Source organism: Paramormyrops kingsleyae, chromosome 17 (assembly GCF_048594095.1).
Source record: "Paramormyrops kingsleyae isolate MSU_618 chromosome 17, PKINGS_0.4, whole genome shotgun sequence".
NCBI classification, from domain to species: Eukaryota; Metazoa; Chordata; class Actinopteri; order Osteoglossiformes; family Mormyridae; genus Paramormyrops; species Paramormyrops kingsleyae.
In genome coordinates, this window is record NC_132813.1 from 16345282 (window position 1) to 16358947 (window position 13666).

The window sequence follows — 13666 nt, forward strand, 5'->3', positions numbered from 1 at the left end:
AGCTCCTCTCAGTCCAGCATTCACCTTCATCCCCTCACTCGCTCTGCTCTTTCTGAATCTGATTCACAGTGATTCATGCTTGAATGTGCTACATAGCTGTAAGGATTTCCCTGGGACCTCCCAGGGGGGGTGCTTGTGATGCTCTGGGACGATTCCCTGCATGTCGACTGGCAGACAAAAGGAACCAGGGCTTGGACCCTCTGCTGCTCCCATCTGACGGCCCCCGCCAGACGATCGTGGCCCACCCCGCTTTTCTGATCCATACCCTGCCAGTCCTCTCAGGCAGACGCTTCACCCCTGCTGTCATCACCTCCTTCTTCGCCTCCGCCTCTGCCGTCATTGCTCCCAGAACTGCTGTCTCCAGCTCAGACGGCGTGCTACCACCAGGCGATGCCACCATGACCTTGCCTTTTGTGTCTCACTGTAACCAATGCGAGAGGCTTAACTGGTGTCAATCTGGCCGGCCGGCCAATCAGCAGGGAGCAGCAGCCGGCTGTGGTGCACCGTCTGGCAGTATTTTCCCTCCTGCCCACATGTTGTGTTTGGACCTTTAACTGAGTGCATCAGTGGATTTTAAAAGCACAGCTTAGCAGCGAGCCTGCATTGGACTCTGAGTGCTGACGAGGGGGCTCCCCCTCCTCACAAAGCACTTCCCAGCCTTCCCTTCGCCTGTCCATCAGGAGTTGGTGCAGTGCTCGCAGTGCTCTTACTCCTGCCTGGGGTGGGTTGTACAAACTAACGAGCAGCCCGTTGATAAAACATCCTCTTTCAGGCGTTGTCCTAGCCAGCTCTGCCTCCCTGTCTCTGCAGATCTCACTGCCTCTGCAGCCCACACTGCCTCTGCAGATCTCGCTGCCTCTCCTCTCCACTGTAAAATAAGTCCCGTCGGGTAAAAGATCAGATACTCTGGCTTTTTTTTTTTTTTAACTCCCCTTACTGGAATTTTCTATGACCCCTATCTTCTGATTGGCTGGTCCCATTCTTTCTTTCTATGTCTATAGCTAACCCTGCTGTGTTCCTTCTCATAAAACTAATGTATTGTTATTGTTTTCTGTTCACGTCTCCTATCTCTCTGGCACTCTGCACCCCTCCACCATTGTCTCCTGGTCTCCTTCTCCGTTACCTGTCCAATTAATGTCTGCCAGCGTGCTGCAAAGTCATCCTGGATAAGGTGGAGGGTTTGTTCGGGGAAAGTTAGCTGGGGGGGGGGGGGGTGTGCAGGTGGCCTCACAGGACTCAGAATTTACCTGCTGAACCATCCTGCCTACTTATCTGCATTCCAAGTCCTGCCCCCCCACATCTGCTAATAACACCCTCCCTCCTGTTAGCAACAGACAGGAATCCAGTGATGATGCACGTCATCCTTCTTAGGATTTTCATTGGCTACATGTGCTCTTACAAATATAGGGCCTATTTTGGTTATTGGCTATTTTACCTAGTCAGTGACTGCATTGTTTTTCAGATAGTTGATAGATATTGCTGATACTACCAAGATTTGTGGGTTTGTTTCAACAGAGAACAAATGACCAGTTAATTGATAAAGCAAATAAGGATTTAATGTATCTCCTCTCATTCTGTCAACAGCCCACTTCTTAGACACAGTGTCTCTGCCAAGGCGCTTCCCTGCGTCCTCAAAGTTCTGTCAGCGCCTGCAGCTGCAACTGCAGCCTTTAGATGTGCAGCTGAAGGGAATCTTGTCTATTCTCTGACTCAGAGAGAACTTCTGCTGACTGACTACAGTGATGCAGGATTTCAGCTCTGTCCAGCACAGACCTTTACTTAATAAGAATCTTATTTTATTTTATTTTTTTTGCATTTAAAAACTTCACTGTTAGTTGCAGCTTATATACACGGCGCTGGAAGAACTGTCATTGGTTATAGGTTGTATTTTAGTATTTCATAACTGTGACTCTGGCTGCCTCCCATTCTGAAGACATCCTGTTACTTTTGACTAAAAAAAGACTGAAAATAAAATGCATGCAGTCAACACATTACATAAATCTATTATTCTTGTAAGAAGAGATGGATCGATGGACGGACAGATAGGCCTATCGCACCTTGAGTTTGGTCCCTGTCAGGATCTGCACATTTCTGCCATCTACTGGTTAAATATAAATGCATAAAAATAAACAAGAAAATCATGCTTGTTTTTTTTTTTTAAACAATGATCATTAATCCGATGTTCTCTACAAAATGTATTGGAACAAATGCATATTAGTAAAAGGGATCGATGTGTGAACATATACCGTTTATCCCACCTATTCCTTTACACCGTTACTACTCTTTTATTCTTTATACACGATATCTGTACTGAACCCCGCCCCCCCCCCCCCCGAGCAAATCACTGTTTCCCACACATACACTACATGAGTCACTGAGATGACTCACACACACATACACCACAGACAGTCTTGTATTATGTGCCCTAGCTAACCTTGAGAGAAAATGCCAGTTCTTCTAAACTGCGATATCTTCCTTTCACCTTTCCAAACGATGACATCCTTTATGCCACCATCTGTGGCTAGATGTCACACACTCACTACCTCAGAATGACTTTTAAACTCTGTATATTATAATTAATCCCGTAGCATCATTCTTTCACCTTGTAATGAATTATGTACTGTGCCACACCTTGACTCAGAGATGTTTTGTTCTATCTTAATATATAATAATAATAATAATAATAATTGGTACTTTATTGATCCCCGTGGGGAAATTGTTTTTACGCCTCCCCCAACTTGCTCTTTGTGGAGCAAGCTGTCTGCGAAGGGCAGCCACCCGTAGCGGCGCCCAGGGAGCTGGGTGTTTTTAAAAAATATCAGTGTTTATTATCCTGTTTCAAATACAACAAAATATTCAGGCACTCCAGGCATATCTGTCCCAGTAAAAATCAGTAGGCTATATTTTCCTTTTATTTGATTTTATACCATTCAATCGCACTAATTTGTTCAACTTATTGGCCATATCAATCACACGATCATCTTGTGTATATGAACTATTAATGGTTTTGGTCAATTAACTATAACCGAATTAAGTAGAATAACGATGCACAGAAACATACTGGCGATTGAACAGTTCAGTGTGATTCTGTTACCTATGATAAATATACACTGCCAGAAAAAAAGGTACAGGCCTGGTACAGTTTTGTTCCCAAAGGTGCAAACAGCATCAATGTACCCTCCTAGGTACAAAATTGTTCCTCAGAGTCCATTTATATACATTAAAAGGTACATTTACCTACAGCTATAAGGTATAATTGACACACCTTTGAAGGTACAGCCCCAGTGAAAAGTAATTGTACTTTTTCTGAGAGTGTATAGCCCAAGCAAGTAGCCACTAAAAATACCTAAACAGTTACATTTTATTTACTTAGCAGACTCTTTTATTCAAAGTAATCACATTTTTTTGAGAAAGCATTGTTATACAGCAACAGGGGTTAAGGACCTTGCTTAGGGGCCCAATGGTGACATCACTCTGCCGCCCCTGGGATATGACCTTCCCATCACAGGTACAGACACCTACCGAGTCGTACACCACTCCCCAAGTTACCTTTCAATCACAATTTCATTGTCTGCAAATTTATATGTATCTGCGAATCAAAATTTATTAATAAAATTAAATGCATACCGTTAAATTCAAAGCATTAAAAAGAACGGCGGCAAACTTGAATACTTCCTCTGTAACTTTATCAATAGTTTTGGCAAATACAGCATACACCAAGGTAAATGCGTGATAAATCCTACACGATAACCGGCGTATTTTACGGAGTAAAATGATGTAAAGTAAAGTAATACAGTGCAAGATGAGTACGCGCTCATGCTGCTGTGCTATTTTCAAACGCGCAGTCAGTTCGGCTCACGAGGGCGCGCGTGCGGTGTTTTGGCCTAGCGCCGCCGCCGTTTGTTTGGGTTCGATGGTGAAGATGGCGGACGAGCTCGACAGAGTGCGGATCTCAGCCGCGGAGCTGCGAGCCACGGTGACCAGCCTGACTAACAACGAGCAGAACCACGGAGCGGGAGAGTCAACGGGTGAGGAGCTGCTGCCTGGTCCATTGGAATAAGGCGCGGGAAGTGACTCCTCGGACAGTTTGAGCGGCTCAGGTTGTTCAGGCAACTTAGCGTGGTTGCTAAGTGAGTTAGCATTGACGGTGGAGGTGTGGGGAAATGAACAAAGTAAGCAAAGTAAGCCTTTCCGCAGTGTGTCGGTAAAATTGTGCGAAATGACCTCCCCACTCCCCGTATAGAGAGAGGGCCACGGAAAGGTTCTGCCGAACCGGGGAAACTGGGCGGTGATGCGAACGGACCCCCCACGTCCACCTTTCCCTGACAGGCCGAAAGCGTCCGGGCGCCAACTTCGTGGTTTTCAAATACCCGGCGCTCTGCTGAGTAGCCGTAAAAAAGAGACTCCCTCACTATTTACAGAACAGCTCAATCATTTAAACAATAGTTTGATAACACTGGTTACGCTGTATTTTTACATGAGTAACGCTAACTCACCACATCGTATTGACACGCGTTAAAGCATAGCTTAGCTAGCCTAACGTAACCCAAGCAGCGAGACGGCAGGCAGTTCATTTTACACCCGGGACATAACGGTGGCGTTGGCAGAGTGACGTAAGCGATGTTTGTAAGATTTTTGTAAACTACTCGTTAGCTGATTTTTTTTCATTCCGCAAATCAATGCAAACCCTTGTTTTCTCTCATATTGAGTTTTAATTCAATGCATTTATCTTAATTGAAATGCAAGTAACATCAGCATCACTTGGCTTCAGTGTAGAAAAAGTTTCTTTTTTTACGTTAAAGTAAGCTGGGTTTGTGTAGCAGAGATAGGGGTGTTTCATGTGTTCATGACAAGGTTGTATTTTACTTCTTTTTTCCATCTGAAACCCACATTTAAATTTCATTTAATACCAGAAAAAAATTACTCTATTTTGCTGGTATTTGAGCTTTCCGCTTTAAGAAGCCCTGAAAGTGCTTTATTGTGCATTGCAGTTTGCTTCATTGTGCTTCCTAATTTAAAGAAAAGGAACAAGCTTTAGTTTGGTTTGAATAAAATTCAGTTTGAAGCATATAGCTGGACATCTTTAGGGAGGCACCAAGGAAGCAGTTTAAGCTCTTCATGTAATGTGTTTTTGACAGCTGGGTGAGTCACTGTACAGTTTTCAGGTTGCTTCGGTGCTCATTTGTCTGCTCAGTGGGTGAAGGTGTAAGCTGTGCAGTCTGTGAATCGCTTGCCCAGCATCCTCCCCCCTCATCCTGTGCCCCCGTTAGTATCGTCATTAGCGTAACAGGTTAGTAGGGACTGAATGTTTCATTTCAGTTTCCCGCTGGCCTGACGTGTGAGTGCTGCTAGGTGTTGTGCCTTTGACTGTGCCTGTGCTGTTTTGTCTTAGGTTAGAATTTGGCCACCTGTATTTATTATAGAAAAGCAGATGGTGTCTGGTCAATTTTTGTCAAAAGTGACTGTAGCCTAGGGCTGCTTTAGACACTCCACAACATTTGGGAACACTAAAATAAAATTAAAATTTCCACAGCATCCTGTGGTTTTCCACCTAACTGTTGAGAATATTGAAATACAAACACTTTTCTTAAATGAGGTAGTATATAGTGCCCTGCAGTGGGTTGGTGCCCCATCCTGGGCTGTTCCCTGACTTGCGCCCGTAGCCTCTGGGATAGACTCCAGTCTAGTTGTTCTTTTTAAGGACATGGAATATGCAACCTGAAAGTTGCCAGTTCACATCTAATAGGAGCATGTTGTAAAATACCTAGGCATGGGACCTAGCCTAAGCATCCCCAGTAAAATATCCAGCCTTATGAGTAACTCTGGATGATAATGTCAGCTAAGCTGTTGAATTAATATTTTGCTGCCTGCTCATTCTTCAGATGCATCTGAGGGGAACCCCAGTCAACGGTCCTTTGAGGGGAAGAGACCTGATATCCAGCTGTACCGGCCACGCATGGGCCAGGACAGGCATTGCCAAGATACCCCCACGTGCAGTGCTGACAAGGAGAGAGATGCTCAGGGGGACAAGCCCTCGGAACATCAAGGCTGTCCTGGGAAGGATGCGGAGGCAGAACAGGATGTCTCATCGGTTCAGCACATGGAAATGGAAACAGAGTCTGCCCCAGAGGGAGATCAAAATGTTGCTACGCCAAACACCCAAGACTGTGCACTTAGTGAAGGGCCAAAGACCCCAGACAGTGCACTAAGTGATGGAGATTGTGGGAGTGTAAATGATGGTACTTCTCGTTTCGCTGTCTCCAGTAGCCTTCCTGCTGGCTCTAAGCATTACCCTGAAACCAAATGCAGAAGTGACTGTGAGTTTGTGCCACTGAAAAGTATTAATCATTGTGTGGATCCTGGCCGTCAACCGGACACCTCCCATTGTACCAGTCCTGCTGGCACTGACACTAGCAGCCGCTCTGGGGAGCCACCAAAACAACCCCAGGTGACAAATTCAAGGATTTTGGCTTCCACTTTGTCCTGTGGGTCCACTTCACCAAAGCCAGGTCGCCGAATTCGCAAACCTGACCGTGAGATATACCAGCCTCGGGCGGGAAGGTTACAGCAGCAGCAAGGCAGTAAAGAAATGGCCTTGAGCAAAGAGCCAGAGAAAACTGAAACAGGAGAGGAACCTAAGAAGAGCTCTCACCCCGAGGGGCACAGCCGTGAGGGTGTGAAGGACTCAGCCTTGATCAAAGAGCCAGAGAGATCTGGACCTGGTGAGGAAGAACCCAAGAAGAAGAGCAAAAGCAGGCGAGAAGTTGGCTGCCCACCTACAGATGTCAGCATCGCAGTGGACCATCTGACCGGCAGTTTGGAAAGCATGAAGATGTCAGAGACAGGAGATAATGAGGCCAAGAAGGCAGGGAAGAGAGGGGGAGAGGAGGACAACGCAGGGAGCAGTAGGCGGAAGACGGGTGAGGGGAGGCGAAGCCGAGCCGGGGGGGGGGGAGGTGAAGGAGGCAATGGAGGCTGTTTAGGGGAAGCTGGCAGAAAGGGGGTTGAGAAAAAAGAGAAGGGAAGTCGGAGGAGTAAAGGGAGGGACAGAGAGGGAGATAAAGATCTGAAAAAGAGGGGGAAGGAAGTGGAGGGCAGAAAGGAAATAGAACCTGATGACGGAAAGGGAAAAGGCAGAGGGGGAGATGGGATTGGAGACAGTGGAAGGGTGAAAAGCAGAGCAAAAGATGGGGGGAAGGATGGTGACAGAGAGCGACTAAAAGACGCAGAGAGAGAGCGAGGCCAAGATGGGGGTGGGAGGCTCCCGCTTGGGGGAGGCAGTAGGGCTGGTCAAGTTTCCAAGCGTTATTCCAAGTCGGGCAAACGTTGTCCCAGGAACAGAACCTGTAGCACCAGCTCAGCCAGCAGTGGAACCAGTATGGATGGGCCAGGCGAGGAGGCCAGAAGAAGGGGTCATCTGGCAATGGCACGAGATCAGGGCGAGGGCAAGGGCAGAGAGAGGCTGGACTGGGGCGGCAAGCAGCAGCGGGATAACATCAGCAGAGGTTTTTCCTCTACGGATTCCCTTGAGGAGAGTGAGACTGGGCATAATGTCAGGGGGAGGAGGCTAAGAGATAGTGACAGGCACAGGGAGGACCCCTGGAGTCCTGAAAGGAGACTTGGTGTGAACAGAAGGGGTAGCAGAGGAGGTGCTGGAGGACAGAGTGAAGGTGTTCAGAGGTCACTTCTTGTCCCACCGCCTGATCCTCCCCAGTCCATCACAACAGCAGGTGACGACCTGTCCAGGAGACAGGAGGGAGGGAGCAGAGGGAGGGGGAGGGGTATTCTTGTCCTCCCTACTCGTACTGACCTCACCATGCCCCCAGAGTCTAGCCCCAGGCAGCTGACTGGAGTAGGGAGAGGGTCAGCGGGTCCTGTGCGTGGAAGAGGAGGCCGGGGTGGGGCCACCAGGAGACTGTGGGACCCAAATAACCCCGATCAGAAACCAGCTCTGGTGCACAGTCATCAATCTCAGCATGTGGGCCTAAAGCAGCCACTGCACCTACAACAGCAAGGTCAAGGCAACTTTGGTCAGCTACACTTTCTGGATACAGATGATGAAATTGCAGGAAGTCCCCCTGTTCACCAGGGGGAGCTCTATCATGGCTATCATACTTCCCAGCAAAATGCAACAATGGCCTACTACAAGTTCCAAAATTCAGATAACCCATACTTCTACCAATCTCCCAGCACCACCACGCGTTACCCTTACCCTTACGGTGTGAACTACCAAATGCCTGGAGCAAACGGCATGTACCCCTCACCCACCGGTTCCTTCTATACGGGGTACCCACCTGCTGTGCCTGCGCTGACCCCAGAGGAGGCGGAGGTGCAGACCAGGGGTGAGCTGGGGAAGCTGCTCCGAGTTGCTGACAACCAGGAGTTGCAGCTCAGCAACCTGCTTTCCCGGGACAAACTGAGCCCGGAGGGTCTGGAGAGGACGGCTCAGCTGAGGTGAGCAGCCTTAGCCCTGGGGGAATTACACTAACCAGAAATGCTGTCCTGCCGGCCATGTTTTAAACACATTTTATTGTCCGTTAGTGTTTTGTTGCTGAAAGTTTTCACCCCTTTTCCACACTAAATGTATCAGCAAGGGACATGTTGGTAATTACGCAGTTTATAATTACTTGGCTGAATATGTTCGTTGCCTGCTGGTGTTGGGGATTGATGTGTTCCATGCTGATTGTCATGAGTGTTTTAGTAAAAGCCCTTTTTGACACTTGAATCTCCAGATGAGGCAAACACTCTCTTGTCTGCCTGTCTCTTGTTGCCAGGGCGGAGCTCCTGACGTTGTATGAGCGGGTGATCTTGACGGACATTGAGTTCTCGGACTCGCAGAACCTGGACCAGGCCCTGTGGAAAAATGTCTTCTACCAGGTCATCGAGCGCTTTCGGCAGCTCCTGAGGGAGTCGACGACGGATGACGAGTCCCGCATTAAGAAAATGCTCCTCACGCTTCTGGATGAGGTAGAGCTGGGCTTTCCAGAGGTTTTTTTTGTGTTGTTGACAGTGTGTTCTGTCCTTTTGGAAGGGGTACCTTGTTTTCAGTTGGGTTTTGCTTTGTTGCACGGATTGTTGGATCACTAGTTAATCGAATGCCTGCCGGTTGATGTGCTCCGGTGTGTTTCCCAAAGGGAGTGGTGTTCTTCGATGCCCTGCTGCAGAAGCTGCAGGTGGTGTTCCAGTTCAAGCTGGAAGATTACATGGACGGTGTCGCTATCCGTGCCCGGCCTCTCCGCAAGACTGTAAGTGGACACCTCGGCAAACGGCCATAAGATGGCGCTCTGCAAGTGTGGCCACGAGCATGGTGTTGTGTTTGGCATTTTAGCTAATCTGCATGCCTTTATGGCTGTAGGGTGTCTGTAGTGTTTTATGAAACTGCAGGTGCTGTTGCTGTAGCATGCAGGAGGTCCAGCTTTGATGTCACCCTGTGAAAGCTCATAACAGAGTTTTGTGTTAGTGTATCAGGCCCTGCTGAGCTGTGAGTCCTGGGTCTAGCCCCCACCACCAGAGACAGTAGTTTCATACTCCCTTTCGATTTCAATGCAGCTTGTGTCGGAGACTGGCTATTTGGTTTTCTCCACAATTGGCTTGCTTCACCACCATCTGAAAAAAAGGGTTCCACTTTGGCTGCATGGCATGTTTTGTTGTGCTTGCAGGGTTTGCTAAGTGGGTATTTATCTCTGCAGAGTGAGACCATTTGTGTGTAAACAAAAATGAAAAATGGCAGTACTTTAGACGTCCCGCCATGTGGTCTGAGTGGTGTTTATTGTTTTGTGTCTGTCGTGCTGGTGACACTATGCTGGTCGTGTGTGCATAGGTCAAGTACGCTCTGATCAGCGCCCAGCGATGCATGATCTGCCAGGGTGACATCGCCAGGTATCGAGAGCAGGCTAGTGACTCTGCTAACTACGGGAAAGCGCGCAGGTAAGCACACCTGAAGATGTCATCAGCAGTTAGTGGGACAGTGCAGAGGGCGGTGACATGAGGAAGCATGTCTGTGCACTTCTGGGTCACAGTAAGCATCTCTCTCCACAGTTGGTACCTGAAGGCCCAGCACATTGCACCAAAGAACGGACGCCCGTATAACCAGCTGGCTCTACTGGCCGTGTACACGGTGAGTGTTTGTGCCCTACTGGAGTCACGTGCCGAATGGTGGGTTTCGCTCATCTCAAAGCATGTAAAAATCGAAAGCACGGTGCAGTTAATCCCTCGTTCTTTTAACTTCTGTTGGGACCGAATTCTAAACAGGAGGTACGTTCTGGCAGCTGTTTCACAGTTTGCCATTAGGTGTCAGTGTAAGCCTATAGAATGAAACTCGCTGGATGGATATATATTTTTTTTTTCTGACTTTTTCCTTTGTTTATATCTCTTGTTCACGTCTCTCTTCTGCTTTCCCACACAAATCAACGGCATGTTATGCCCCCCCGCCCCCGCCTCACAGAAGAGGAAGCTGGATGCAGTGTACTACTACATGCGCAGCCTGGCCGCTAGCAACCCCATCCTGACAGCCAAGGAGAGCCTCATGAGCCTGTTTGAGGAGACAAAGCGAAAGGTGTGGGCGGGCAGCTGGTTTTGTGGCTTTGGGTGCTATGCAGTAAACCACCAGCAGGTGGTGTGATGCTTGAGAAGAGTGTGCATTTTTGTCTGTGTGTGTGTGTGTCTGTGAGAGAGTGGACAGCCTTTGATGGGTTCCATGGCAGTCCTGCTATTCCCACAAACCACTCTGTGCACCATAAGTGAATACAGCATTCATTTGGGATCTTAATTGCCACGGGAAGGAGAAGATCTGGCTGGGACAGGAGGATGCGATTAAAGGTTACGATCTAGGCTGCTGCTGGCTGGCTGCAGTGCTTAGACTGCACAGGCCAGGCTTTGCAGTCACCCCAGCTGAAGCCCGTTTGGGTCATGCTAGCGTAGCATACCTCTGCAGCTGTAGGTCTCTGCATCACCTGTGCGTCTGCGTGGCTCTGGTTGCAGCCCAAAGGTCCTGTGCCCCTTCAGGCAGGCTGGAATGCTTTTGCTTAATGTCACTAATGTTTCCTTTCTGGTCACTGGTGTTGATTCGTTTGTCGATCTCTGGTCAATGGTTCCCCACCTCCTATCAGGCTGAGCAGCTGGAGCAGCGGCATCGCCTGGAGCCAGTGGGGCCATCGAGGGGCCCCCGAGGGGGCGGCCGGCGCGGACAGGAGCCCGCACGCATTGAGATCTGGGTGCGTCCTGGAGGGCAACCGGCAGCCACATCCCGCACGACAAGCGAGTCCGGCCATGAGGTGGAGCGCGACGGCGAGCTCGAGGGCCTGAGCACCAGCGACGTGAGTAGCCTGCAGTCAGCGGCCGCGTCCGGCCCTTTCAGGGGCTTGTCAGCAGATCCCTCACTGACAGGCTGTGGCCCCAGGACATGTGACACAGTGTGTTAATGAAGTGAAATGAGAGGAAGCTTTCTTTGCCGTCTGTACACGGACTAGTGCGGGTACTTCGGAATGCTCTCTTCTTCATCCACATGCATACAGGTGTGGGTGAAGCTTGGGGTCTGAGCGTTGGGTCACCCATGTGTACTGCGCACCTGCTGGGACGATGGTTGATGAGCTGTCCTACCATAGAGAGCCTAACTAGATTTCTCATGACTTGGCTGATCTGGTTTTTTTTGTGGTTCACAGGGTTGTTGTCTGTTTGCCACTGTTTTCAATGTGGGGGGGTGTTTCTCTGATACCTGAGTGTGGCCTCCCTGGCTCTTTGTGTTAAGTCTCATGTCAGGGTGTGTCTGTAAGCAGGGGCTGGGTATTTGTATCCCTTCATGCATGTGTTTTCGTGGGAGGGATGTGTGAATGAGAGAGAACCCTGTTAATGCATTTGTGACACTTTGTGTGTGTGTGTGTCTCGGCTGTTTGGCAGAAGCAGTGTATTGTTTCGCTTGGTGCAATGGTGATGAGAACGTGGCCGAATCGGGGGGGGGGGGATTGGCCCTGGCAGCGGCCCGCAGAGAGCAGGGGCGGGGGAAGCCACGCGCGCACGTGGCCTCACCTCATTGCGCCTGGCTGGGCTGCCCTTCAGTTCAGAGAAGGAGGCTTTCGCCATATTCTGCGGTGTGCTCATCATGAAGTTTCAGTTCAACCAGCAGAATAAAAAGAAATGAAGAAGCAGCCCCCACCTTTGTTTACCTTGCCAACCCCACGTAGTCACTGCACAGCAAAGACGCGTGCTGTCTCCATTTCGCCACAATGTGTATCGAAACACTACTTTTCTGATTTTAAAAAGACAGTATGACAGAAGCCCTGTAATCATATAGTCCATATCTATAAAATAAAACTACCCAAATAAAAAAAATCTACCCAAAATAAACCAAACAGAATTTATCTCCTAATAGTGTGTCACATAAGTTGGTGGTATTGCCTCGAGTGCCGACAAATGTGATTACAGGGCTTTAGATGATGGGCATAAAAATTTGTCCGGACGGCAGTTTTTCAGTACTATACAGACATTTACTAACACCCACAATTTCCTAAGCAGATTAGTAGTACGCCCAAAATATTGATGAGAGTTGTATTGTGACACCCAAAAGTTAGTAATCTGTATGAATTCGGTGTATCCCTATGTTTAAGAAATGTTTGTCTTTAAACTGCAAAAAGTACCACCAAACCACTGATATCTTTTTACCTTGTTTATCCACAATATCTAATCTATTAAAAGACGTGGCTGCTGAGGTGTCTGTCTTTACCGCCACTTCAATGCTTTTCGCTTCCATGTCATACCAAACCAGTAGTATGTGGCTTGTTAACCTAGTTTAATAAGGATACGTCGTATAGTACTAAAAAAACCTGTCGTCTAAAGCCCTGATAATTATTGTGCACTTGCACATTTCACAATCATATTGCAGTGTGATACCATGCCGCCCTACGCTTAGGTAGAATTCTGTATAATATGCTTGCTTTGACACCATGCTCTGTGTTGTTCTGGGCCCTGTGTAGTAATGCAGTAACGTGGAAAGAAACTAGCCACGTCTGGCCTGCCAGCGTGTTGTTGTAGTGCCAGTTGTCGCTGGCTTACCTTCTGTGAACTTGGAGGGGGGAGTCGCCCAAAGACACTCAAAACACATGGCAAAGTGCATGATTACATGCAAAAAATATTAATGTGAAACGAAACTTCAAATACGGAAGCAGACTCCTGATCGGCTGCGTAGGGCTTTCGCTTGTTTGTCCCCGTCCCTCCCCACTGTCCACAGGAGCAGCCATTATGCTGGCTGTCATGGGCTGAGATGACACACTCTGTCTTAGAGCTGGCTGTCATGGGCTGAGATGACACACTCTGTCTTAGAGCTCCTGTGGTGTGTGGAGGTGGTGAAGACTCATCCCGCCCCTCCTCCCCCTGCTCTGGTGGCTCACCCCCCCATTCCCAGCGTGTCAGGGCAATGGCTGGGGTCTCGCTCCCAGGATCCTCAGTGGCGTCCAGGCGCTGGCCTTCCCCCTGCAGCTGCCATGCCCTGAAACCCTTGGAAGGCCTCCTTCCTGCAGTAAATGTCACAGCTTCTTTTCAAGAAGAAATATGGGCGCATACGGCTAAATGATACAATCTAAAACCAGCGTCTGTCTCCACGTACCTTTCATCTTGGGGTGTTTGCAGAGTGCCTCTGGGGGGGGGGGTGTTATGCTAATCATATCTTTTCAGA

At 48.6% G+C, this 13666-nt stretch overlaps 1 protein-coding gene and 1 long non-coding RNA gene across 4 annotated transcripts in view; one reads left to right on the forward strand and one right to left on the reverse strand.

The window, feature by feature from the left end:
• Positions 1-797: 797 nt before the first annotated feature.
• LOC111847164 (uncharacterized) lies at positions 798-4579 on the reverse strand. The gene is made up of 3 exons (XR_002839037.2): positions 4497-4579; positions 2058-2101; positions 798-868 (listed from the first exon to the last, which is right to left on the reverse strand). It is a non-coding gene; the product is annotated as an uncharacterized lncRNA (long non-coding RNA).
• Positions 3871-13666, forward strand: part of smg6 (SMG6 nonsense mediated mRNA decay factor) — a 48966-nt gene continuing 39170 nt past the window's right edge. The window contains exons 1-8 of one of the 3 annotated variants that reach the window (XM_072701446.1): positions 3871-4028; positions 5883-8454; positions 8775-8967; positions 9135-9245; positions 9821-9927; positions 10039-10117; positions 10445-10555; positions 11109-11315. In XM_072701446.1, the coding sequence (XP_072557547.1) occupies positions 3914-4028; positions 5883-8454; positions 8775-8967; positions 9135-9245; positions 9821-9927; positions 10039-10117; positions 10445-10555; positions 11109-11315 (3495 nt within the window). In that variant the 5' untranslated portion in view covers positions 3871-3913. The other 2 variants (XM_072701447.1, XM_072701448.1) reach the window with 2 other exon arrangements.